Below are 27,668 nucleotides of genomic sequence, written 5' to 3'. Positions count from 1 at the left end.
GATCCTGTTTGACCTCTTTTTCTGTCAGCCCACCAGGATGAGGGATGTTTGATTTTTAACGCGGTGAATCCCTCTTTGTGGACTGAAATATATATATATTTATAATAGAATATATAAATATAAATAACTTGGAGATCAGAATGTGTTTAAGTTGTGGGGGAGATAGTTTATGCTATGGCTCAGTAATCCTTGTTTGCCTCGGGTATCAGTGTGTTTGTTTGCTTTTGGCCGGGCGCGACTTCACACATCCGCTGGTGCAAAAAGCGAAAGAACGGAGGTGTGGAAATGGACAATACTGTGTGTGTGTGTGTGTGTGTGTTGTGGGACTGTTCAGTGACAGCAGCTAAAAGCATCCTCAGGTTGTTGGTGGCGTGCGTCACTTCAGATTGTAAAATCTCTGAGGTCCCATGATGCAGCTCAGGCTGGACTTTACCTCATTGGTTTTTCTTCCGGAGACATCGACTAATACTTGTTCATGTGTGTGTTTTTATTCTTACTGATGTTTGGTTAGGAATGTAAAGATATATGGCGATACAGTTACAGACAGATTGGTATCAGTCTGTCCACCAGAGTACTGACTGTAACTTTATTTTCACTCTGTTAAACTTTACACCAGGCTTCCTTCACATTTACCATTTCAAGTTTATACTTTTCCAGATTCAAGACTTCTCTCAGACCACATTTGACATCCGAGGACTAATAGCTCGATGTTAAGTTACCACAAAGTCCACAAAGACCAAGTAGACTATACTCACATTATTTTCCTTAATTTAGGAGGCTCTGTCGGCAGAGAGATATATATTATATATATTCATAGCAATGTCATTGCATTTCATTAGTGAATAATCACCTTAAAACACAATTACCCAGACCTGGAGATGACTACAGTCCTGGAGACCTGGAGATGACTACAGTCCTGGAGACCTGGAGATGACTACAGTCCTGGAGACCTGGAGATGACTACAGTCCTGGAGACCTGGAGACCTGGAGATGACTACAGTCCTGGAGACCTGGAGATGACTACAGTCCTGGAGACCTGGAGATGACTACAGTCCTGGAGACCTGGAGACCTGGAGATGACTACAGTCCTGGAGACCTGGAGACCTGGAGACCTGGAGACGACTACAGTCCTGGAGCCCTGGAGACCTGGAGATGACTACAGTCCTGGAGACCTGAGAGGATGACTACAGTCCTGGAGACCTGGAGACCTGGAGATGACTACAGTCCTGGAGACCTGGAAATGACTACAGTCCTGGAGACCTGGAGACCTGGAGATGACTACAGTCAGATTCCACACATTATCTGGATGGAGGGTGAAAGACTGTAAAGCTTCTGGTGTGTATGTCTTCATAAACCCGCAGTGTGTGTCAGCCATTATTCTAACGACTCATCTTAACATGTTTTTAATCTTTTCTTACCGTAGCTATTTCTTACTCACTCACTTCTTCCTGACTCAGAGTTCAAACCCACACGCTGACTCAGCAGGAGGCAAAAGCTGGCTACTCTGCACACTGGCTGAAGGGTCGATAGGGGAATGAACGGGCAACAGCGGGGAGGACTGGTGAGCAGGTCAGGTGATGGCTGTGGTGGGGAACTACAGGAACCCCTGGTGGGCAGGTGAGGGAGTGTCAGGCTCTGAAAAGACAGGAGACTTCAGCACAATGACAGCAGTCAGGAAGAAAAGAGGAGGCGATTCAGTGTGATTGCACAAATCCTTTATTTCCAGGATCCAAGAGCACATTTCAACACACGGCTCAAAGACAAACTGCATTTTTTAAAAACATTTGTTTACATACAACTACAACCTTCAGTGATAAAAGTAGCAAAATAAAGTCTGTGGCATTAAAAAAAGAAAAGAAATAAAAGAACCACGACGAAACAGCTTACGGAGAGTTTGGTTCCAACGTTGAGTTTGAAAAATATGAAACGATTAACAATCACTTTTAAATGTTTTCTGGTGGACAAAGTGGATTTTAAGATACTAAAAGGTCAGGAAAAGATTTTAGATGTTGATGTAAAGTGTTATATCTCTTTATTTACTGAACGAGGGAGTGGCCTGACTTACCCTTATGGCACCATTTTGTTTTGAGCTTACGAGCCTGTTTACACCGGGTATTAAAATGTGTCTAAATACAGTGTGAACGACCACCGAGACGCACTGAGAGCCGATCCCTCAAACCACTTCCTGGGGTGGTCTGACCACAGATGCACACTAAGGTTGGGCGATTGGACGAATATCGCCGGCTGTTTGTTTGTGAACTGAATGTTCTGCCTCTGAAGGATGAGAGCCGCTCAGTGACAGACGCTCAGCGGTAGGGTAACAGCGTTTAGAGATCTGATCCTAATGCCAGGTGTAAACAGGCGTCTTCAAACATGACATAGAGAGAAAACACACAATATTCATACAACATGGAGTCATAAAATGCTTTTTTTCTACAAGACTACTTTCAGTGCAGGAGAAAGAGTTTGTAAGAAGAGTGATTTAAAGTAGTGCTTGCAACAAAACCATTAAAAAACACAGTTATATACACATACAACCTTTTTTTTTTAAAGCGCCTTGGAAAATGATTTATATAATTGTTATCTTTCATACAGCATTTGATCTCATAACTGGTTTAAATAATCTGTTTTATAAGAAAAGTCAGTTTACAAAAAAAATAGCAAAAACAAAACAATGTAAATGCATTTCGTCGTCGTGACGTTTGTCATCAGCTAACGCTACCAATGCTGACTCATCACTTTTAAGCACCTTTTTGTAGTGAAATAAAAGCTTCGTGTTTCAAACGCCTTTACTGTTTACACAAGACATTCAACGACGGAGCAACTGCAGACACACGTGTGTTCACATGTTTCTCATTTGGTTTTTGAGTCGGTGCTAAATGCTAACTTCTGTCCAATCTGTCGTCCACCCTCCGGCGTCCTCTCTGTCTTTTAAATGTGAGTAACACTGCGTTCATGTCATATCAGAACTGAGCTTGTTTATATAGTAAAGAGGTTAAAATCAGACAAAAACAGTGACAGCACAACTTTTTATAAAAGTAAATAAACTGATAATATAGATTTTTATGAAACTAATGACACCCAACATGGAAGCTAAATAAATAATAAAGTAAAATGTTCCCTGTCAGTGTTTGACTATTAATATCTGATGTATGTTTAATCTACAGCAATGGTTCATATTCTATAAGATCATTATTAATTAAGTTAATTACACAATCATTTCCAGTAAGAAGCTGCATCTGTTCTTTACGGTTAATCTGAGATGACATGAACGCACCATCAGCAGGTTGGGATTGTTTTTAGTGGAGATCAGGAGGAAGTCTGGGGAGTAGACACAGACTGTAAATAGTGGAGCAGCGTGTACAGCATCGTCTGTCACAGTGTCTATTCTGATGCTACGATAGAAGGCGGTAAACTATGATTTAATGGAAGCTGAATGTCTCCTGGAAGGACGAACTGTTGGGACTCACAGCTTGTGCCGAGCTAGCATGGTTTGGTTTGAGTCTGTAAATAAAACGACTGATCACGGAGCAACTGGGAAGTTCCCACTGTGGCTTTACCTTAGACAGGTTTCCACACATCACTTCTTTGTGATCACAGGGAAACAAAACTTGAGAAATACTTACATGCGCTTCCTCTTCGGCCTTCAGTTGTAATCTATTATTTACAATTAGGTCCTTAATGGGTAACTGTGTGAATGTAAGTGCACTCAGTGTTCCCCCACACGGCACGACTGCAGGATAAAGTAAGAGGGAGTCCGACTGGCCGAGGCCGCCGAGACAAGGCATTAATGGGACATTTTCACACTGTCTCCGGTCAGGAAACAAAAATGCTTTTTTATGTTTGATTTCAGTGCCACTGACAGACACATCAGACCCTTTCTGATTATGTCTGTCATACATGTTAAGTGCACATCATCATTGTAAACCTCAAAGAGGCTAAAATGCAGCATGAGGACCAACGACGCTTCCTTCTCTGCGGCAGCGGCAACAAATAATAACTCTTTCCTTCTGATTTGAACCTTTTACCATCCGTTTGAATCTCATCTCAACAATATTAACTATAAGAATGAAATGCTGTTTAGTTGACGTATAAAGCACCAACGACATCTACTAAACCCCGACAGGTCTTCTACACACAGCCGACAAACAAACACTGACGTTTAAAGAATCTGTTGGTGCGTTCAGTCCAAATCTCACGGCTGTTTGTATCAACGTTCCCTCGGTTCTTCACACACAAACACAAAGCATCGACATTCCCGCGTTAGGAACAACAACAAGCAGACTGCTAGCAGACGTGTGGAGTGGTGAGTTCACCAATGAAAGCAGCTCGTCCTTGAATCCACCAAACATTTATCTTGCTAGAAAGTTAAAACTCTTCATTAACTGCAACACATTTATCTTCTCATAACTGCTGACCAGTTTCTAAAGCATACAGAGTCTTTAAAGGTAGTTCCATACTTTCCTGGCAGCCATTGGTTGGTTCACTGACGATAATCTGACATTTAAATACACTGAATATTGTTTCAGACGTAAACAAGCTTATAACCAACAGCTACTTGCAGAGCAGGAAACGTACAGTCTGCTTTAGAAACGCTGAGTAATGAGAAGGATCCACTGAATAGTCCAGTGCTGACTCTGTCCTATTACACGGCGCTACGACCTTTAAAACATGAACATACTGATTGTCTGAGCTGGAATTTAAGTTATTTCAGTGTCAGCACTGGACTACACACATAAACAGATCCTTTGGACCGCACCAAAGCAACCGGCGCTGCTCAGCGTCTTCAGGACTTTAACCGTGTATATACAGATCAGATAGTGAGGAATTTGGACTCGGGAGCGGAAACGCCCGTAAATTGATCCAAACAGAAAAATGAACATTTCAGTGAGTGCACAACGAGCAATATTATAATACGCAGTGTTCCAGATGAAGGAACTTCTTCCTCTCGTTGGTGTGATGTCGAAACAAAGAGAACCTGAAGTCCTTTCTGGAAAAGAGAGTTTAAAAATAATGTGGGCGTATCGAATAGTTTCTTTCTTTCTTCTGTTCCTTCTGTACCTTCTCTCTTCCAGCCTCCTCTTATACTCTGCTATCATCCTTTCAGAGGAAGAATCCAGATTTCTGGGGGTCCTGCAGGACGGGGAGTTCGTCTGGGCAGGAGACGGGGATTTCGCCTGTCGCCACTCCATTTCCGTTGGGCATCAGACACGTTCTGATGTACGCCGCCGCGTTGGTGGCGCTGAGGAGGCGTCCGTTCTCCAACTGAAAAACCAAGTGGTCACATTTTAAGGAAAATACTGGTATGGTTGTATTTTTATCACAATTTCTTATGGTTAGATGTTTGATTTAGAAATCACTTAAAAATACAAAGAGGTCAAAAAAACTGTAATGAAACTGCCGTTAATGAAAATGTTGCCCTGAAAAAGACCTTGCAGGCGACGTGAGCCTTTACAGACTCCTCTGTGTATGTGTATGTACAGTAGCTATGGCGCCATAATTGGGGGAGCAGGTGGGGTGAGGCAGGAAGCTCTGAGCAGCCGGTGTTCAGTGAGCAGATATGGAGACACAGAGACACAGACAGAGCATCCACTAGAATAACCAGTTAAATCATAGTGAAACTGATGATGAGCATTTAGGATCAGCATAGCATGCTAATACATAATAATAATTATATATAATAAGTGTTTATGAGTAATTAGCTGTGTCTTTATGTATTTCTATTATTGATCCACAGTCCTTCCCTAATTCACCTTCATACAGAGGACAGTATATGTCTCTCACATATGGACTTTAACTCCAACAGTGCTTCTATCTGTGCTGAGTATAGACTCTGAGGCATCCCCCCCCCGTCCTGCGCTCACAGCATTAGGTAATGATGACAGTCAAATTGTAGGTCAGCAGCGCTCATGCTTGACTGGCCAGCCTGCCAGTATTTTTCTTTCAGCAACAGTCAGTGACCCTGAAGAATAACAGAGGAGGCTGAATGAGGCGGGGATGAATGGATGCCTGCCGGGGTCGGGCCATCTCCGGGGCCGACCGTGTCCCATCCCGACCTTCTTCTATTCATTATTGTACTCTTTCTCACTACTGCCTCTTTGCCTTTTATTCTCTCGTACAATAACAAAGGAGATATAATGAAATATGAGTTTGTTTTTCACTCTAAACACAAGCGATGCTCTTCATGCTTGAAGAGACAGATGGCTCATAACTATAACACAGGAGAATATATCTAATATATATAAAATATAATATATAGAGAGCCATTACTCATTACTATGAGACAAATCATCCTCTTAATAATAAGTCGTAAATATGTAACATGGATGATGTTCTGTTGGTTTAAACTACAGCAGACATTTTCACATAACTTAAGCTTTATTATGTTTGTATCCTGCTTGTTAGAGTTTGTATATTCACAGCTAAGTTAACAACGCAGCAGAAACCCAGAGGTGCTCAGATCTGGCAGCGTTGAGGTCTCATTACCTCGTTATGTTTTACGATGGGAATTTCTCTCGACCTCCAGCTACGTGCCTCTTTGTACTCTGATGAGTGTTTTCAGGATGACATTCCCCAGCCCTCGCTGCTGCTCTGTCATTACTGGAAAACGTTTGTGTTGGACTTTAAAGATGAATTCCTGCTTCCCCTGAACATTACAGTCTCATTAACCAACCCACATAATGTTACTGGGAGTTAATACTGAGTTCCAACAGTGCATCAATGGCTTATATAGCAGACATTCATTTTATTAGGGCAGCAGCTAATGATTACTCTAATTACTGATATATTATAGATTATATTCTCACAAATCTGTAAAAGGGCCCATCACAACTTCCTAAAGGATGTACTAATTGTTTTGTCTGACCAAAAGCAGATATTTAAAAAAGAAAAGTATATGATGTGTTGAGATTAGATTAATTAAGATTAGAATAGATATTGCCATGAAACTTTCCCAGCTGATAACTTACATTATGACAATTACTTTTTGTGCTTTTATGCTTAAATATGCAAATGAGGCATTGCCTAATGTTATCTACAGACGCAGTGTTGTTGTCTTACTCTACTGCGATAGATTCCAGTGCACTCTATTGTCAGACTGTGGCGCTCTGACCAATCTCCCCCTTGTCTTATTTACATGGCATGTCTGGTCGCATCATCACAGTTTACACTGAGCTCCACGCCGGCCCGAGGCCTCTGTGTGCTGACTCGGAAAAAAATCCATTTCCATGACAGTGAAAGAGAACAGCGCGGCGTTGAAGGGTTGGGATTGTAGATTCTGCAGCCCTCGGTTTGTTGATGTTCACTGATATTTGAGGGCAACAAAGACTTCAGGCCTCGTCAGTGGGCTGGAATCAAGACTCGGGTTCACAGACCAAACAGTTTTGAGGAGAGCTGGCAGCTTTCGTCATTTTGAGATGGGAAGAAGGAAAAGAGAGAGACAGAATAGAGCCGACACAGGACAGAAGGTCTTAGTGAGGTTCATTTTCAGGCTGACTGTTATGGGAGGGGGAAGTATTTCTACCCTTGCAGCATAAGCCCTGTTTTCATGGCACTAGCATTATGTGAGGATGTCTTTTAAATAGGACATTACCCTCCAACGTCTGTGTTTAATTAAAGTTGCTGCAGGGCAGGAAAGCCTACACACATCACCGCTGCCCTGAATTTAACTCTCTGACTGAAGATTCAATAATTACATGTTGTGACGACAGACGGAAGATGGCAACATGTTGAAGAAGGTAAAGCATATTTTAGTCAACCATCTTCTCACTCTGATGACTTCTCAGGGCAGATCTGATCAAACCCAAACAGACCTGATGAAGCAGATAAGTCAAATTTTTTAATTCGTAATAAATATTCAGTAAGGAGGTTTTATCCAATTTTTTACTTTAAAAAAAACTAAATTTTTTTAAATAATTTAAGTTAACAATAAATCCCTATTTGCATCCTGTAACCCCAGTTGGCATCTTACCTTGCTGTGAGTGGAGCCCTGTGTGGCTGCGTTGAACACGCTGTAGGTCTCTGATGACTGCATGCTGTGCTGTGGCTGGGACAGACCCAATAAATGCTCTAACTCCAGTGCAGAGCTCTGGGTGGGACACTGGGGCAAAACCTGAGTCTGCTGCAACATCTGCTGCTGCTGGTGTTTCTGGTCACCCTGCAGCTGGTAGGGCCGCGCGGTGGACACCAAGTTCTGGTAGTGACAAACGCCTGGTGTGCTCACGCCGTTCAGCACGGCGCCACCTGGATGTGCCCTGCTGGAGATGCTGTAACCCGTGTGGCCGACCTCCACGTTCGGTGGAAAGGCTGTGTGTCCGTTTGAGATGTAAGATCCGTTAGCTGTCAGTCCGAGCTGATTCTGGAAGCCAGGCGGCAAAGCGCTCTGGCTGCTTCCCTGCTGGTGGGACCGGAGGTGGACCGAGTGCTGGTCCTGCTGAAGCTGCCACTGGTGACTCGATTCCAGAAGTGAGTTCAGAGGTTCGCCGTTCATCTGCGGGGCTTTGAGTACAGTATGTGGGGGATCATGATGGGCGTGGTTGTTGGGGTGACAGTGGTTCTCTGTGGTTAGCACCCAGTGACCGTTGGGAATCCCAGTTGAAATCTTGGTGTCGACTGTTCCAGGCTGGGAGACAGGCTGGATCTGCCCCGGTTGAGCTTTCACCAGCTCGCCTGCGCTGATGTGTTGCTGCATCTGTTGCGACAGCTGGATGATGGGCTGCCTGCTGCTGGGAAGTGCTGGTGGGACAGCAGATGTGAGGCACGCCTGTGGCTGCTGGGGGACGCTTTGGGCTGAGTCTGGGTTTGGTGGACAAGTGGAAGCTTCAAATCCACCACTGTCTCCTTGTTCCTCCCCATCGGTCCCACTCTGCAGTGAATCCTGGATGTAGGAGAGGATTTCGTTGTTTGTGAGGAGGTCACCAAGTGTTGGGATGTGGTTGGGGTCCAGCTCTACCTGGATCATCCGCTCATCCAGCAGCAGCAGTTCCAGGTCTTCAGCATTTAGACCAAGGTTCTCCAGGGCGCTAAAGAGCTCACTATTAGAGCACGTTTCTTCTCCATCCAGGGACAGAGAGTCCAAAGTGGCCAGCAGTGGGTCATAACTAGAGGATTTGCTGTTGCATGTCCCCGTCTCCCCGTTCGATACGATGTGCCAGCTGTCGCCACTTAACAAGCCACCGGAACTGCTGTCACCTTGCTGCTCGCTATAAAGGCTGCTGTGGTACGACATCTTGGGCTCCGTGTCCGGCTGGCAGACATACACGGATTCATCCTGGCTCATCAGCGCCCCCAGCAGGGACTTTGGGTCCAGGTCATCTGAAGAGCTCTTGTCCAGTTTGCCCTTCTTGGACTTGCTACCTTTGGCTTTGCCCTGGAAGGAATCAGGGAAGCCATGCAGTGGATAACTGGTCTGGTAGAGCATCGCCTCTCCGGTGGCGAAGGTGAAGGGCAGGTGCATTGATCTCTTCCTCAGGTGTTCCCCTCCTTCCTCGTCCCTGTGGAAATACATGTTACAGAGAAGAAATGAACAGATAAATCAGCTAAAACTCAAAAATCAAGCTGGAAACGTCGTCCACTTACACCAGGGGCCTCTGGGTGGCGATGATATAGTCTGGCTTCCCATTCTTGTAAACGAGCCTGGCGTTGGCCTGGACCCACTTCCACCGGTTGTCCTTGGTGAGCAGCCTGAAGACGGTGAGGCCGCTCTCGCCCGTCTTTATCACTGGAATCACATATGACATTGTTGGCTCTGTGTCACTGCTGTTTACCCTCCGTACGCCCCGCAGTGTGCACGCACTCACACTGCATTTGCTCAGCCGGGCGTGCTGCTGTGATGGAGGCTACATGCTGATGTTCACTTCGGCTACATGCACATGTTACAAGTCCTGTGTGCACACACTTCAGCAGACCAACACACAGACATCACATCCCTCTTCCCCCAATATGTCATCTCCACAGCTCAGTGTTGTGTCTGTCTGTGTGTAATTGTGGGGCAGGTTGTGTTTCTGTCCTGTCTACCGAGTACAGATTCACATTAAAGCAATTAGTGCCAAATGTCGGTACGTGAGAGCACATAAGGGTGACAGAGTTCGGTAGAGTTTAGAGAGAAAGAGAGAGAGTGCCTGCAGTTCGTTTGAGTCACAGTGAGTCAGCACACTGTTTAATTCACAATGTAAAAATGGTAACACGTGTAACCTGAGGAAACACCCTGATTGGGTTTGCTCTCCTAATTCAGGCTCTGATGTCTGGAGGTTGGGAAGTATGCTGATCAACTTGACAGGATAATTATGTAATGTTACGTGAGATTTTTCAGTTTCAGAAACCCTAGTATGAAACTTTAAATATAGAATATTATAATATATTATAGTATATTATAGTATGCAGGCACTGCGGTGCTGCTCCTCAGTAAACTCTAAATACTTGCAGTTTTTATTGTCAAATGAAAAAGTAAGAAACAACAAACAGTGCACAGATTTGAGTTTTGGGATCTGTTTCACAGTTTCTGTTGGTGCTGCATATTTTTAGCAGTAAAAGCTCTGAGCTGCTGACCTTCAGAAGGAACTGCAATATTTATGTCTGTGGACAAACCCTTCCGTTTGTCCTGAAGAAGAAGGGTCATGGTTAGAAAGTTAGGAACTGTATAGCTCACAGATTGTTCATTCTCCCTGAAACTGTGGTCCAACTACAAAACAAATGACAGCTAATGAGCAGTGAGTTTTCTGGTGTACGTATCTGTGGCCTCATTTTGTTTTACTTTACTCATAATCTGAGGGATTACAGGAGTAAATGTCTGTATTCTCCAGCTGGGCCAAAATACTGAGTAATGTTACTTACATGACAGGAAAAACAGTAAATTGGACATTTACTCCTTCGTAACCATGGTGACTTCAGACGTTAGTGATATGTTTGCACACTTCTGGTCCTAATAATAATAATAATAATTCCAAACATTGCATCCCTAATCCTAATGTTCAACAGTAATATCTTTAAAATGGCATCATGTGTTATAATTATGTGGATTCAGTTTGTGTTTGTCTACCTGACTTCCCATCTGTGTGTGCATTAATGCGATATGAACATGTATGTATCTCTCTGTTGTACGTTTCCAAATGCATATGCATGTATTTCTGCTTCTATATGCATGACTACCTGCATATAGTATGCGCCTTTGTGTGTGTGAGCGTGTCTGGTAGCAGTGCGATGAGGGCGCCATGGTTACAACTAACCGGGTCATCCGGTACACAAGCTAAGTAGGACACTTGACTCTCGCTCGGAGATTTCTCAGTCAATAGCAGACACACACACACAGTGTTTGTTTGCTTGTTTGTTGCATGTGTTACAAATGTAACGTTGAGCCCAACATGAGACGGGGTCAGTACACTTTCATTCTGAACACACTGATCCTCGGTGGGTGGAGAGCAGCTGAAGCTTCGCTGTCTTGCCCAACAGCTCCTTGGCGGGGGTTGTCAGCGGAGGTCTGCGTTACCTTCTCTACCCATATTTTCATCCCAGTCCTTCCTGTGATTTTCACCAGTAACCTTCCTGTCTCTGTCGTGCTCCACTGACTATGAAGTCACCTGTGTAAGCCGAGCAGACTACGAGCAGCTGTCACTTACTTCGGACGTGATTCTCGGCGCAGTACAGCATGTCGGCAGCGTGGATGAACTGGTAACCCGAACCTCGAACTCTCAGCTCTGCCTCGGTGTAACCCAGAACAATTTTACCCCTGTAAATCCAGCAGATACACACAACAATTACAAACTGAACTAAATAAACAAATAAACAACCCTTTATGTAAGCAGGACGTACTTTGCGTCACACGCCATGGGTGTGAAGTCCAGTTTGTGTTTGGTCCTGAAGATCATGTTCCTCGTCCTGATTTCCAGGATGGCGGGAGGCTGGAGGGGTGTGGCGATGGCAAACAGGGCGAGCTGAGGCGGGGTACTCGTCTCGCCGTCGCACTGCTTCTGGCTCTGACCGTGGAGGAACTTGAGTCGACCCTGGATATTGAGCGCCTGAGAGGAAAGCACATGCAGATTTCATGTCAACAGATCACGAATAAGATGATGTTTCCTTTCCCTCTGAGCTTCCACAGCAGACGGGTGAGTGCTGTTTCTTTTCTCCCTGTCGAGCACCATTAGTCTTATTTATCCTGCTGGGTAACGTAGACAGGAATACCACTTCAGTACACTGTAAACACACTGGGTACACTGGTGTCTCTTACTGGAAACCCTCCAGCTACGCTCCCTCTGGTCACATGACTCACTGTACACGATTTTAAAAACAGCATTTAATGTTTGATGGACCTGTTGTGGAGTTTCTGTGCTTTCTACATGTTAGAATCACTGATGAGGCTCAGAGTGCTCGTTTTACAATAAGAAGCAGTGAAGTAATTTGACTGGCTGTGAGTATCCTTTACAGGAGAGCACCTCCTTTTTCTAACCAACTCCTGTTCTTGAATTCCTCCAGACCTCTGTGATTTTGACAACAGACATTAATGTAAATGTGCTGCTTTAGCTATCCTGCAGTCTCTGGGCAGGTGGAATGAGCAATAGAGCTAAATATCCAGCCAGCCAAACCTTTCTTCTCTTATCCAACAGTTGAACTTTTTTGAGGAGGAAGATTGGTGCCTAATCAAAGTGAGCCGACCAGCACGCAGGGTGTCGTCTCCTTTAATCTGCACTGAATGACACAAATTGCTCTACCCAGAATCCCCCTGCAGTCACCAACCCTGCTACAAACGCTGTCTTTAAGCCTTAATATCTGACAGGCAGACATTAGAAGAGGCCAAACATCTGGAGCACATACAGACTTTGTATTTCTTGTTTTCTGGGGTTGTTTGGAGCTAGCAACTAATTGCATGTAGACACTTAGCCTCAACATTGGCCTGTTTTGTTTTCACTTGATTTCATTACACCATCCTTCTCGTCTGTCTGACAGTGAAAACACTTTCTTCACAAAGACTGAGTGAACTGTTGGATCAACAACCATCAGGGAAGTGTTGCAACAACCTGAAAACACTTTCTCCTGCCTGCTCCTCTCACCCTGTGGCATCTCGTGTGAGGGACCCCCACCTCCTCCTCTGTTAGCTGTGGTTAATTGACCTTGGTGGGTTTAAGGGCCTGCAGCCGTGATGTCAGGAATCTAGCCCTGAATAGCAGGAGGGATTAAAAAAACAAAGCCATAGCGACCGGTAGACGGAAGCAGAGACCTGGCTTACTGCTCACGCAAACGCACTGGGAGGGAGGACAGAGAGACGCAGGTTCGAAGCCCTTCACCGCTGGAGTGTTCATGAGCAAGACGATGAATCCCTAACATGCTTGAAGAAGAAACAACACAAAAACAACCCTAATCATCCTAACCTTCTTTTATTGATGAAGAGGTGAGTCCCCGCCCTCAACCGCATTGTTAAACAATAATAATATGATAATAGGTGATTGCCCTGAAGCTTCTCACTGTTGTGATTTGGCGCCCCGGTTGCAATACAACTGTGGTCAATATGAACAACTGTACATGTGTTATGATTTCATAATTTATGATCAAAAACTACCAAGTCAGCGACTTTGCTAACACAGCCAAACGTCGAGGAATTGGCAGCCAGTCTGCAGCCTTTTATTTCACCGAGCTCTCGCCAACGAGCCAAAGCCTGTCCCACATTTACACTACCAGGTCTCCCGGTTCTGGTTCTGGTATCTAGCTAACAGCAGCTTCCCTTTGCAGCCACTAATGATTATTGTCATTATCAATCAGTCTGTCCGTGATTAATTGTTTAGCCTGTTAAATGTCAGGACAATGGGTGTAAAGTGCCTTGCTCATGGGCGACCCTGCCCCAGTTTTCCCAGCAGGTTTGAGGGATTTGCTCTGCCACTGAACTCCATCTGCAGCTAATGGTCTTAGTGGAGCAGTGGCCGGTCTGACTAAGCAAGTTCTCCCTCTGCTCTCGTCTCCTGTGGGTGGTGGGAGGATTAAGGCTCTTTTCCCCACGACCCCGAGGCTCTCTTAAGGCGGATTACAGGAGTAAATGGTAGCTTCTGATCCTTGAGGGACTCTGAGGTGGCACGCCATACTGCCAGCAGCAACAACAGGCCTGGAAACACCACAAACCTCAAATATGGATTCATTTACCACTTTATTTGGGAAAGTGTTTATAAGTAACTATCACTATAGTTAAAACCTGCTAATCTAAGTTGTGTTTCTCTTTCTTCCTATAAACTGTGTGTGTGTATTTTGATCGGGCTGCTGCATTAAACTGAATGGAAATTTGAGTCCTACCAGGAAGCCGGAGGAGTTGTCCAACAAACAGCGGAAGCGGCAGACAAAGCCTCTCTCGAGGAAGGAGGAGTTTTCAGGCGGAAGCTGGTCTGGGTTGTAGCTCACCGGGCAGGAGGAGGTCGACACCGAGTCTCCATCTGACGACACGAAAGATCATTTTATTTTTATTTTATTATGATTTGTACGGAGATGATGAGATTGTGGAAAACGTCAGCTGCTAAAAACAAACTGTACATCGGACGACAACTTGACCTTGACGTGTTGTTTGTGTGTATCTTGTCAACTGGGACCTAATGCAAAATGACAGGAGTCTGTGTGTGTGTGTGTGTGTGTGTGTGTGTGTGTGTGCTGATGAAAGCAACTGTGTGAGTTTGTCTTAGTTGCTGGTGTGTCCACTGTTGTGTTTGTGTGTGCGCACTGTGTTAGTAAAGGTGGTGTGTGTGTGTGTGTGTGTGTGCTGTAACATTTAGACCTCATCTCAGGAGGCTTCAGTTAAAGGTCACCTCTTCTCGCCTCTTCTCTGACCTCAGTTCAGATTCAGAAGGGCAAAAAGAAGCAAGGCTTTTAATCTGAAACACCTTCAGGGTGCTCCGAGCGTCACCTATATGTTTATAGTGTAGCTTCTGTCTCACACACACCGGCTGCCCCGTCCTGCCACTTTCTGCTCCACTCTCTCCTCTTCTGATCTGCGTTTATACAGATGAAACTAATTAGACCGAATATTGGCCGATTACGATCAATCAGAGCACCCTTAACTGTGATGGTGTTATCTAGTGAAACCAGCAGTGAGTTATAGAGTTCTGTGTTAGGCCACGCCCGTTGTTATGTTTGCTGTTGAACCTGAACCTTGCTGTTGAACCTGAACCTGCATGTCTGTGTGCCGGTTGTCTGCTCCTTCATTCTGCTCTCTGTTGATGCTTTCATTCGGAAATGCTGTTCTGTTTATTAAAAGCTTTTTCTTGCACCGGCACATCACACACAGCATGGACACACTGCTGAAATGAACCGGGTGTATCTTCAGTTGACAGACCTGTTGAGGGATCCGTGGGGGGTCCGAGGCCAGCAGGGGGGTTGAGGGCCCAGTGCAGGTTGCTCCTGAACTCCTGCTGGTCTTCAGTGTGGATCAGCTCAAACACACTCTGGTGCATCACGTCGGTCTGAAAGGAAAACATAGTTTGAGTCTGAATCCGTCTTCTTAAACACAGAGTGTAACCTGTTTTAATACAATCCTAAGTTAATGCAGATATTTAGTTAAAGCGGTTACTGTCAGCAGCTACCCTGAGGGGTGCGTTTGATTTCGTTTGCCTTGAAGTGGTGCCAAAAGAAATCAAGTGTCACTAAACATTTGATTCAAATAGCTGAAACAAAGCCAAAGACCTGCTGTGACCCTGATATCTGTCGTCCAGACCCAGCATGACCTGGCTGAGGACCAGACTGGGACCACCTTCCCAGTGTCGGCGAGGTCAAACTCGGGTCACCAAAAAAGGAATTTTGACAGGCAGAAGTGTTACGTGAAATACTTTTCAAACCGCAGAATGAGAGCGGGAGCTATTGTTCTCGTTAAGTGTGTTTGGGATTTATGTGGACTTGCTCAAGCAGTGGTTGTGCTAAGCTAGTAGTTGCTAGTGCCAGTGCTTACTTTAGCTTAGCACAAGACAATTAGACAATCAAACAACCCCTGGGACTGTTTTGACATCTCGGAGAAGGAGCCCAGTGTCCTGAGGATTCGTTCCCTCCGACTGTCCCTCCTCCAATCATAAAGCTCCCTTACATCTCTTCTCTCATTCAAATGTTGTAACCGGAGGAACAATAACTATTTAACCTTCGATATGTACTCATTCTGACAGAACTGGTTTCAGGTACTCTGCAGCTTTTACATGGAAATACCTTAAAGCTGCCCTCAAGCTTGAGTTTTATGGTTCTCCTTTTATATATTTTAGAGCTTTACTGTCTAACAGCTTTTGTATGACACTTTTATTTGTGATTTAAGACCTTATATGTATTCTTTTTGTATGATGGTTGTCTAATTTAACTCTTCTCTCTCTTTTTTCTGGCTTCTTCCTCAGTTGTGTCTTATTTTATGGGTGTCACAACAGCTGCTGACACCCTATGTTTGGGTGCCGCTCTGCGTAGTGTTGTTTCCAAACGCTGTTTCACTGCAGATTTGGGTTTGTTTGGCAAATGAGTGGTGACGTGCCTAAGGTGGACGGGGGGGGGGGATGAGGGGTGAAAGCCAGTTTACACCCTGACCAGGCAGGGACAGTGTGGCAAGATGTGTGATTGTGCACAGTATGGTGATGTACAGTGACTGTGTTTAGATGAGTGTGTCAGACAGACAGACAGACAGACAGACTTTGTGTAATTTGATATTCACATTGTTCAACATGGACTGGAGGCAGTGGCGCTTTGTTGTGAAGCCAACTGAATTAAACCTCTTGCTACATATGTGCATTTGTTTCAGTCCTCAGGGCCCGATGCGTTCACTTGCTGCTCTCTGGAAGCTCAACATGAATCAACTGTGCTCATTAACTCCACCTTTCTGCCTCTCAGCAGTCCCCACTACGGTGACTAAAAGCTAATTCCTTATAATTCACAACATATTCAATCATAATCAATAAAATAATACACAAACATTAGTAAAAGCATGTGTGTAATGGGGTATTTTTGAAAGAGAGTGTGCTGGTGGGTTGAGAAAGGCCACTTGGAGGAGGAGGTTTTACCTGATGGAAGCCGAGGTATTCCTGGATGGTGTGAGAGCAGAAGAAGATGATTCCCTCAGCAGTCACCACCAGGATGAAGCCGTTCAGGGCCTGCAGGGAGACAACACATTGTTTCTTTATTGTTTATAATGATTATAATGCTGTTTGTCCCATGGTAGCCCCGCCCTAAAGCATACCCGGCTTTATAGTCTGTTTTACTCTAAATGGGACCATCAGTTACTGAATGAACATCATGCTGTATGGAAGAAGACTGAAACTAGAGACTGAGACCAGAAACTCATCAGGAAACTGTTTACTGAGCTCATTAATCAACTGAGAGATAATCTCATTTCTCCATAAGACTGAATGGTATCAGTGTGTTATTGCAACCAGTGGAGCCGCCCCCTGCTGGTCATTACATAGAATGCAGGTTTAAGACAATCCCATGTTGGCTTCACTTCACAGACCCATAGTCTCTATCCATTATATACACTGTCAATGTGTAGAATTCATTATATTCCCGATGCCTGGCTGAACAATTAATCAGTCTATCACTAGTTTTACATGCTGATTGGATTTAATCATTTAATAATGTCAGCATGGGACCGGAGAAAGGATAAGAGAGGATAAAAGACAGAGAAAACTAAAAACCAAGGACGAGCCTCCTCCCCCAGGGCAGAAAGAGAGGAAGACGGGGAGAAGAGGCTGGAGCTGAGCGGACGTCAGTTCAAAGAGAAGTCATGGCGAAGAGGAGGAGGAGGAGGAGGAGGAGAAAGAGGTCACTACTGGATGACTAACACCTCCATCGTTGCTCCTTCACTCCCTCCTCGTCTTCCTCGAGCCTCGGGGCTCAGTGAGGAGGTGATGACACTGAGTCCCGACGCTGCAAAGAGTCCCAGCGGCATTCTGCCAGCATTCGCCTACACTGCTCTGATGAAGAAGAGGATGATGATGACCTCCGTAGTAGTACAGTCTTTATCTGAACAGACACCCCACTAATACGCTCCTCATTCCCACATCTGGGCTCAGATGGTTTTCTATCATTCATATCGCTGCTGTTGGTCCAAACTTTACATTTCCTTTAGAAAGCTCTCAGAATCCATTCCCTGGAGTCAGACAGCCGTTACCATCAGGCTTAATACAAGACAGCTCCTCTTAGCTCTTGAATAAGTAACACTGTGGAGGTAAGAGGGTTATACTCCACAGCCGCAGCATGGACAAAACCTCTCATATTGTTCATTAAAACATTCATTTGCTTGTTTCCTGGTGTGCTATTAACATTTGCTGAAGGTTGTTCTAATCCTGCACAGCTCTGACTTACAGTAGTTTCCTTCAACGGCTCGTTGGAGCTGCCATGTTTTTTAGCCAACACAAAGTTTCAGGGAGTTATTTCATACTGATGCCTCTATACAACCAACATAAACAAACCAACAGCTGTTTCTATAGTTATTCTTAACGCCTGCCAATCAACACAAAATACAAGTTCCTTAAAGTTCCTTGTCTCTGGTTTTACATTATTGTAAACTGAATATCTTTGGAAGGAAAAGGACGAATCAACTAACCAGACAGCTGATTTTCATGTTGGGCGTTGGTTCTGGTTTGGAAGGAAGTGACTACTCAGAGCTAAGCTGTATTTAATTCTTTGATTTAAAATATTTTTTTATTATAATTTTCACAAATAAACCAATGAAGCATTATTTTAGTCTTTATATATATATATATATATATATATATATTTATTAATTAAAAACCAAGCCTGGAAATGTTCCAGAATCCATTATTTAAGAGATTTAAGCTTTAAAAACTGCCTAAAAGCTGGAATCTACAGTGTGTGACCACGCCCAGCACTCCGCCCACACACACACACACACACACACACACACACACACACACACACACACACACAACCACAGTACACGCATGAACACATATACAGTGTGCAGAGTGCAGTGGCATACAGGCACTGTGTATAAATATTTACTGTAGCTTCATCTGTCTGCAGAAAACACATCTCATCTCAGGAGGGGTTTTTTGGGTGTGTGTGTGTGTGTGTGTGTGTGTGTGTGTGTGTGTGTGTGAGCAGTAATGTCTCTGTCAGATGACAACCCAATGACAGCAAACACTGCCAGGAAACGCTCTCTTATCTACCACAGGAGAAGAAGCATGTTGGCAATTTGACTCAAAAAAGCTGCTCGACCCGGCAGACCTCGTAATCAAGTCACACAGACACAGACACACACACAGACACACACACACACAGACACACACACACACACACACACACACACACACACCCTTCATCCAAACCCCCGTCACTTCAATAATAGATGCGTTCACCGGCTCTGTATAATTCATGGCTCGGTGTGTGTAATGGAACAGAGCAGCTGAAAGCAGGATGCTGCTGCCCTCCGCCGCTGCAGTGACCCATTTACTGCTCCGGGATTGATGCATTCATCGGTACATTGATTGAGGGCAGAGCAACCAGTGTTTACTCCTGTCTGTGTCTCTGTGTTTAAGAACTGATGGTCTCCACCCACCGCTCATAGCTCCGCCCCTGTCATATCGCAACGGTTTGAATGGCATCACACAACCCAATGGGGTTGAGCTTCACAAAATGTCAGACTTTCCGACAGACCTGGCCCCTGCAGCAGGACACCCAGCAGTTCCAGTGCAACATAATCAATTATTTGGAGTCATATTTGTGTGCTGTATCCCATACTGACTCTCTTTTAGGGAAATCTCTGGCTCTTTAGCTGCTGAATGCTGCAGTATTTCCAGCAGTTAGTCTGGAGCTGTGTCTGTCTGCTGTTGGGAAGGGAGAGTACGCTGGCTTTTACAGCTTTTTCTCTGGAAACAATGCTATGGAAGCGGAGAGAGGGAACCACATCAGTGAAGCTGTGAGCTGAAACTCTCCGTAAAGCTCCGTAAAGCCGAGGGAAGCTGCAGATTCAGCTGATAATTCCCTTGTTAGCTGGTTTTAACCGTGTAGTGAATCTAACTCAGTCAGAGACATTTACATCAAGCGTTTAGAGCAAATAGTTATCCAGTTAGATTCTGAAGGAAAAGCTCTGCTCTTTGAGGAAGCTCCCTCATGCATACATACAATACTCACTTATTTTAACTTTTTTAGGATTTAATAAATAATAATAGTGTGACATGTGAAGAACAACTGACCACTCTGGTCAAGTCAAACTCTGTCTTTCTCTTTTTAAAGTCTAAGAAAGCCCTTTCTGCTCCTGTCCTGCTGTGCAGAGCGGCCTCTCCTCCATCGCAAGGATTTAACTGTCCTTAAAGCAGCCAACTGTTGTTGTTGTTGTTGTTGTTGTTGTGTGCAGACTCTCTGCAAACTAACTCAGACCCTGAGAGTCGGGGGGGCTGTGACTGCGCTTTTATCACATAGAAATCCAGATATAAACATGTACACGCATTCAGGAAGGACAGTGAACTCACCACTCAACGCCAACTGTATCCAGATGTTAATGAGGTGTAAATACATGTGTGTGGTCAAGCCATGTTCATCTACTCTCAACTCTTCCAAATCCATCTTGCGTATGCTTGTGTAGAGCAATTTCCTTTTGGTTTTTACATTTAACTGTATTCAGGGAAGATTCAATGAGAGGAAGCTGCCCAGTACAACCACAGTCCTATCTGCATCCACTGAGCGGATCCACTGTGACCTTCCAATCACAAGTTGTGATACAATGAAAATAAAAGAGTAGAAGTCAGTAGCCTTTGACAGCAACATGGCGTCCTGTCGCTCACCAACCTGCAGCAGTAGCTCCCCCTCAGGTATGTGTCCATCCACAGATCCTGACGTTTTGCTGTCATCACTGTGAGCGCTGCTCTTTTTCCTGCCATTGGACAGTTGAAGCTTTTTCAGTGCCACTGCGGAGAGAGAAACAGAGAGCGGAGATAAGTTGAGGTTGCTTTCGCCTGTCCTTTAAGTTTTAGTATTGTTGAAATGGTGGTTGCAGCAGAGAACTATCTACTACTTTTAGTAGTTTTGGTGTGTTTGGGTCAGGAGGCGGATACATGTTCCTTTGCTATCACCTGGATTCGGGAATATTTTAAGATTATTTGACTTTATCCTTTTGCAGTTGAATCCTTTGGCCAAAGAAGCTGATGTGAAGAGGACTGACTCACAGACTGAGAGAGGGGGAGAAAAGGAAGGGGGAGTAACACCTTCAGAGAGAGACAGAGAGGGGATTTCAGGACACAAGACGGAGAGAGTAACACCTTAAAAAAAGGCATGAAGAGAGGAAGAGCAGTGCCTGTAGGGAAGGCAAAGACAGATGGAAAAAAGTGACTGAACAATGGGGACAGTGAGAAAGAGAGCGAGAGGCAGGGAGACATAATAATAATATTTCCTCTGACCCCTGCGACCGAAACATGGAGGCCAGCTCTGTGCCTTTGACCCTGGGGATAAATTCAGTCTGAGTGGGTTGAGTCTGACGAAAACAAAAGAGGCTTTCTGAAGCAGCGGTGGAGACGTTAATGGAAGAGGAAGTCTCCGAGCGCTGCAGACAATACAGAGGCCAAAGGTTCACCACTTACACTGCTTCTTCTGATCGCGACCCAAATTCCTCACAGTGATCAATAAAGCTCTATCGGACCTCTTTGTTATCATGACGGAGTCTTTGTGTCCACTGGCCTCGGAGGTAATTCCACGGGACAGAAACGAACCTTGACACGGATCCAGAAGTCGTACTGAGGTTCAAAGTTTTGATATTAACAAGAACGGAAGAGAGAGAGACATCTGACGATCTTTTTAAATTCATTACCTTTTTTATCTATCTGTGTAGCGTACAACTGTATATCAGAGGATTGTTGCAACACGGACCTTTTCTCTTGTAACACAGGAAGTCTCTTACTGGTGCTGTTGCTATGCTAACTGTACCAGCTGCTGCCACTAGCTCATTAGCTGTCCTATTAGCAGCCTGTACCTGAAGGACAGCAGGAGTTACTAACGTAGGAGGACCCAGCGGGGAATACTGCCAACGAGCACTGAACTGAACCGGGCTCCCAGATGGTTTCCAGTGGCTCCAACCAGGACTCTGACTCTGATTAACATCACCATGACATTTGTTGGTGTTTTCTAACATCTGGAGAAGAAGATTTGTAGGCCAGAGCCTCTGCAGCCCACATGTTGCAATTATATTGTGATTTCGATTAATATTTGGATTAATTCTGCAGCCGTACGTCCCTTGCAGTTGTTATCAAGCAGCAACCTCAACTCAAACAGTGTCTCCTCATATATAAATAAATCTGCACCCAAACCTTTGTCTGTTGGTGACCGAGCTCAGTTTAGTGGAAGCTCACAAGGCCGAGAGAGAGAAAGCATGTCGACTATCAATAATTAAGAGCTGGAAGGGGTGGAAGGGGTGGAAGGGGGTATTTTGTGCCCTGACGTCATGAACGGGAGCCGCCGGCAAGAAAAAACACCCTGAGGCGATCGGGAGGAGGAGGGGAGGGGGCATCTGTTGGCACAGCGGAGGGCAACGAGGACACCAACAGCCGATAAAAACATCACAACAGACGCTCCTCAGTCCTCTGACTCACTCTGCAAAGGAACAAACGGACACATACAGGAAGCTCCATACATCAGCCTGAGGGAGTCCACGTTTGGAGGAGCCAGCACAACAACTGCAACACTGTGAAATATGGCTGAATCCAACTGTCACATTCAAGAAGCTCGGACCAGCAAATGTTTGTTTGACATGACAGCAGATTTACTTTCATTCATAACATCTAAAAACACATTTGAACTGTTGTTAAAATCTAGATTCTTTTTTTTTAAGGCAGATTTTCCAACAAGTAAACACAACGACCAGCGAGTCAACCTGCCGCAGCCTCGAATTAAACCCGTCCGGAGGGAGGATGACACAAACACTGACCCGTCTAATCCGGCATCCCAGAGACCAAAATACATTTTTGAAAGGTTAGGCTGAGGGCAGCAGGAGGGTTGGTGGGAAGAGGAGAGCATCACCAACACAACATCATCATCAACAACAACAACAACAACAACAACAACAGGGAGGACTAACTGCAAACTACAAACTGTTTGTATTAAATATTAATGAAGAATTTCAGTTGTCCTTTGACAAAATATCACCTTCTGCTTATCTGTGCAATCTGAAACTGTGCTTTAATAACCACATTCACTGCAACATTACACACACACACACACACACACACACACACACACACACACACACACACACACACACACACACACACACACACACACACACACACTGGAATGACACTGGTGGAAGGATGTAAACACACACTCATTGGTTTTATGAATAAAGTTTAGATTTGAAGTTTGTCTGGTGCAGCAGAGGAAACGTATTGTTGTTTGTTCCTGACAGCAGAGTAAACAACAACTGAACCGTAGAGTTCATCAGTTTCACCAGAGGTCTTGAACGCAGCATCGGCACACAACAAAGTCTCGACCATCCACAGAAAGCAGCTCTTCCTCTGGATGTGCTGCTTCATGAGGTGGAAGATATAGAATCTGAAGAATCAACTGCAACCGTTTGTTAACGTTTGTTGATTAGAAGTTGATTTTAACACGAGGCCTCACGGGAACAAATGATCCTTGAAAGAAATTCCAGGATTCAAGGCCTTGGAAATTACACGTCAAAAAGGTCAGACTGTAGCTGTGGACAAAAACTACGAATTTACTCCCAAAAATGAAACCCAGCTTCAAACAACGGCTGTCAAAAAATGATCTAAACCTGCTTATTATTATTTGCAATGAATTCCAGTTGGTTGCTCTCATCAGACAGATGTTGTACAGCAGTGTTTATCCTGGACTCATTAAATACACCACTGACTTCTTTATTTATTGATTCATGTGATCGTTTTCATGTACAATCAATCCAAGCACGCAGTATTTCACAGCCCTGTGATGTTAGATAATCAATTATAATCAGAGTGTCCAGACTGAAGAACACTGGAAGGGTTCTTATGAAATCCAATCAGGTCCCGAGAGACAGCGTCAAGATATTTTCCAGTAATTGTCTCCTGGCTCTGTCTCTGCACTGAAAGCACTGACACATTAAGAAGTTACACAACACACAGAAATCCATACGCCATGTTTTCTGGCTTCACTTTGTCCCGATTTAATAAAATACAGCCATAAAAGAGTCTTTGAGATGATATATGAGACAGCTAGTTAGCTTCTAGTTAGCCGTAGATGAATGCAGAGCAGAGGACTTTGTGTTTGTGTAACCTCACCTCAACCTAACCTGATTCTTCTGCGTGCTTACGGAGATCTGACTAAACTTCCTGTAAAGACCAGCTGCAGGTTAAATACAATGGACAATTAAAAACAGGTTTCTCAGAGATTGCAGGAGTCAAAAGTTGAACCGTGGGCGCCGATCTCCCCCCTTCCTTCTTCAAAAGGTCTGTAAAGCGGCCCGTGAGTGGATTATCCCGCCATGTTTTTATTCTCTGACGCTTTCATCTCGTCCTCCCGCCTTCTCGGTGCTCGCCGTGAAGCAGCAGCAGTCTCTTCAGACCTGCATTACTGTGCGTCTGAGGCTTTGGGACAAGCGGTCGTCTCGCGGCCCCGAGCGATAGGAGCTGACCTACTGCGCATTGAGGTTGAGACGTGAGAGGGGGATGTGTTGGACAGAGCAGTGGGGCTGTTTCTGCAGGCTCAGTCTGATGGGTTATTAATCATGTTACATTTTAATGCCGGTTTGATATTAAGCCAATAATCGGACCGAATTTTATCACTAGAGTGGAGTTTTTTATTTTTTATTTACAAAAATGTTCCTGCAAATATTTCACAATAAAAGCCTAGTTAAGCAATGCAGTGAAATGCCAGAGGGCTTTTAATTTGAAACAGCTACAGGAAGTGTTGAGTTTACAGCTCATACAGGAAACATAGATTCAAAGCTGTTGTAGATTCTGACTGGAGCCTCATTCAGTAGATCAAACTGCAAATGTAGGGTTCACATATCCCAGACATTCAGACTTCTGAGCACAGACTTACAATCTGCCTTTAAGAGCTAATCACACACACACACACACACACACACACACACACACACACACACACACACACACACACACACACACAACCCAAAATCCATCTGCTACGTCTGTAAGCCTGCTAACTCCTCGACAAAGCCAATCCTCTGCACTTTACCACGTCTTAATCAGAGCCTCAATCACAGGCAGCATCCAAACCCCCCATCCTCACCCAAACCCCCCATCCTCCCCCAAATCTCCCATCCTCCCCCAAACCCCCCATCCTCACCCAAACCCCCATCCTCACCCAAACCTCCCATCCTCCCCCAAACCCCCATCCTCACCCAAACCTCCCATCCTCCCCCAAACCCCCATCCTCCCCCAAACCCCCCATCCTCACCCAAACCTCCCATCCTCACCAAACCTCCCATCCTCCCCCAAACCTCCCATCCTCACCCAAACCTCCCATCCTCCCCCAAACCTCCCATCCTCCCCCAAACCCCCACCTCCCCCAAACCTCCCATCCTCCCCCAAACCTCCCATCCTCACCCAAACCTCCCATCCTCACCCAAACCTCCCATCCTCCCCCAAACCCCCCATCCTCACCCAAACCTCCCATCCTCACCCAAACCTCCCATCCTCCCCCAAACCCCCCATCCTCACTTATATTTTATATTTGTAGTCTCAAATATGAGGAAAACAATGAGATTGAATATTGCCGTTATTTATAGACCTGAATTTGTGTTTTCACTTTGCCAGCTGATTGTGGATGTCTGTTTCCCTGTCTGTCTGTTTCTGAACGTTTGGCTGCCTCAGTGTCCGCGGGTCCTGTGTGAGGTGTGAAAAGCTATTTCAGTAATTCGGTAGGCGGCGAGGGAAAAGGGCGGGCGGCTGTTTACCGGCTTTCTTTTCTATCTGTTTCAGCTTCAACACTCATCATTGTCACCTCTTTGAAACCACTGCGGACCCACAGTGAGCTGCCTCCCATTAACTGAACATCTGTACACGTTCCGGCTGATGTTTCACCAATCAGCCGCGCCGTGTGTTTTCCTACCGGAGAAGAAGCTCTTGGTGCGGAGGAAGCTGACGCTGAGCCGCAGGATGGACAGTTTGTCCAGGCTGGAGATGACGTCTTCAGGGAAGGGCAGCAGGCTGGCGAGCCGGTCCAGCTCCGAGTTCAGACGGTCGCGGTGGCGTTTGGACGGGTTGGACTTGGCGCCTTCGGCTGGGGTCGGTTTGACTCTGCATGATAAGGAAGGTGATATATAAGCCTTACTGTCACATCCAGGGTTAGTCTGCACACACTTCATTATAAATACGGGACTTCTGACCACAACACACACTAAAAAACATTTAAATTTGGTTATTTATTTATTAAAAATGGAGATATAAGCTGTTGTCTGACATACATACCAATATCAACAGATCTAAGTTCGTAAGTGCCCCCCTCCTCACCTCTCAGAGGATGTGGCGGACGCCGTTTTAACGCATCCACCGGTACTGACCGTTAAATAACGGCCCACAGTCAGGCTAAGTTCTGGCGATGGAAGAACTGACATGGCCATTTTCAGAGGGGTCCCTTGACCTCTGACCTCAAGATATCTGAATGAAAATGGGGTCTCCTCTCCCATGCAGTCGTTTGCGTGTTATAAATGTTTTCACCCCGTGTATCTGAATCTTTCTGCACACTGGGGTCCATACCCCCCCCCAGTCACAGACGTCTGGAAACGCCCCTGCTGTAATGAGACAGTGTGGTATCCCCAGGTAAGTTATTATAATGAGAAACTTCACATTATTGTATTATTTTGAGGAACTTTGTCCTTATAATAACTAATAATAACTATCTAATAGTTAATATATAGAAGCTATCTGTTGGCTGGACCTTTAAACATCGATAAAGTGCTTTTGAGAATGGAAACAATATCACAGAATAAATGGTCTCATGTGAGCAGAATGAGCGTTTAACAACTACAATAAGAACTTTATTGCTCTTTAATTAACGTTAATAAACTATAACTCACCCCTTGTGCGCCGGTTTTCTCCGTTTGCGTCCCGCATACATGGTTGTGGTTGTGGGTTTATGGACAGTGGCGCTGGGGGTCCTCCATACACAACCTCCGGTTAACAGCTGCACTTACTCCGGTCGGTAATTCAGACTTTTATTGGACATTAAAGCAGATAAAACAGAGTCCATGTCTCCGGGCAGTAACGGATCAAACAGCCGCACTAACGGCCCCCGTCGGTGGGAGAATCACAGCGGGATTATCGCAGTTTCTCGCTCCGGTTGTCCCGGTTCTCCCGGTTCATGGCGCTCCGCTGGGTCCGTCGGGGAGATACAAACCTCCGTTAAAACTTCACATCGTGCGGACGACCGTTAAAACGACCCGTTAGAGAGTTAAAGGTCCAACCGTCGCTCCGCTGCTCCGCTGCTCCGGTACAGGACAGCGCGCGCGCTTCCCGGGCACTGATTTGACGTCGGGCGCGCGCATCGGGTCAAAGGTGACGTAGGTAAAAAAATAAAAAATAAATAACGGTCGACCTTTTTAAAAAAAAAATAAATTAAATCTTTAAATTTGGCCTTTAAATAAAAAACAAATGTGATAAATATTTATTTAATGTTGTTTTTACGTTTACATTACAGTTACAGGAAAAAGACAGTGACGATTTTAAATCAGTTTTACAGTGGGCAGAGGTCAGTTCAGTTTCTACTTTATTTTC

At 45.0% G+C, this 27,668-nt stretch overlaps 1 protein-coding gene across 1 annotated transcript; it reads right to left on the bottom strand.

Annotated features, from left to right (window-relative positions):
• Positions 1-1,693: 1,693 nt before the first annotated feature.
• LOC127378770 (aryl hydrocarbon receptor) lies at positions 1,694-27,404 on the bottom strand. Its single transcript, XM_051428030.1, has 11 exons — positions 26,972-27,404; positions 26,005-26,192; positions 20,734-20,852; positions 16,989-17,078; positions 15,299-15,425; positions 14,269-14,405; positions 11,806-12,011; positions 11,613-11,722; positions 9,577-9,718; positions 7,970-9,491; positions 1,694-5,265 (listed from the first exon to the last, which is right to left on the bottom strand). The coding sequence occupies exons 1-11, from the start codon at positions 27,010-27,012 to the stop codon at positions 5,104-5,106; spliced, it is 2,844 nt and encodes a 947-aa protein (XP_051283990.1). The 5' UTR covers positions 27,013-27,404; the 3' UTR covers positions 1,694-5,103.
• Positions 27,405-27,668: the final 264 nt, after the last annotated feature.

Source organism: Dicentrarchus labrax, unplaced genomic scaffold (genome assembly GCF_905237075.1).
Source record: "Dicentrarchus labrax unplaced genomic scaffold, dlabrax2021, whole genome shotgun sequence".
Taxonomy (NCBI): Eukaryota; Metazoa; Chordata; class Actinopteri; family Moronidae; genus Dicentrarchus; species Dicentrarchus labrax.
This window is presented reverse-complemented; position numbering and strand designations above follow the sequence as displayed.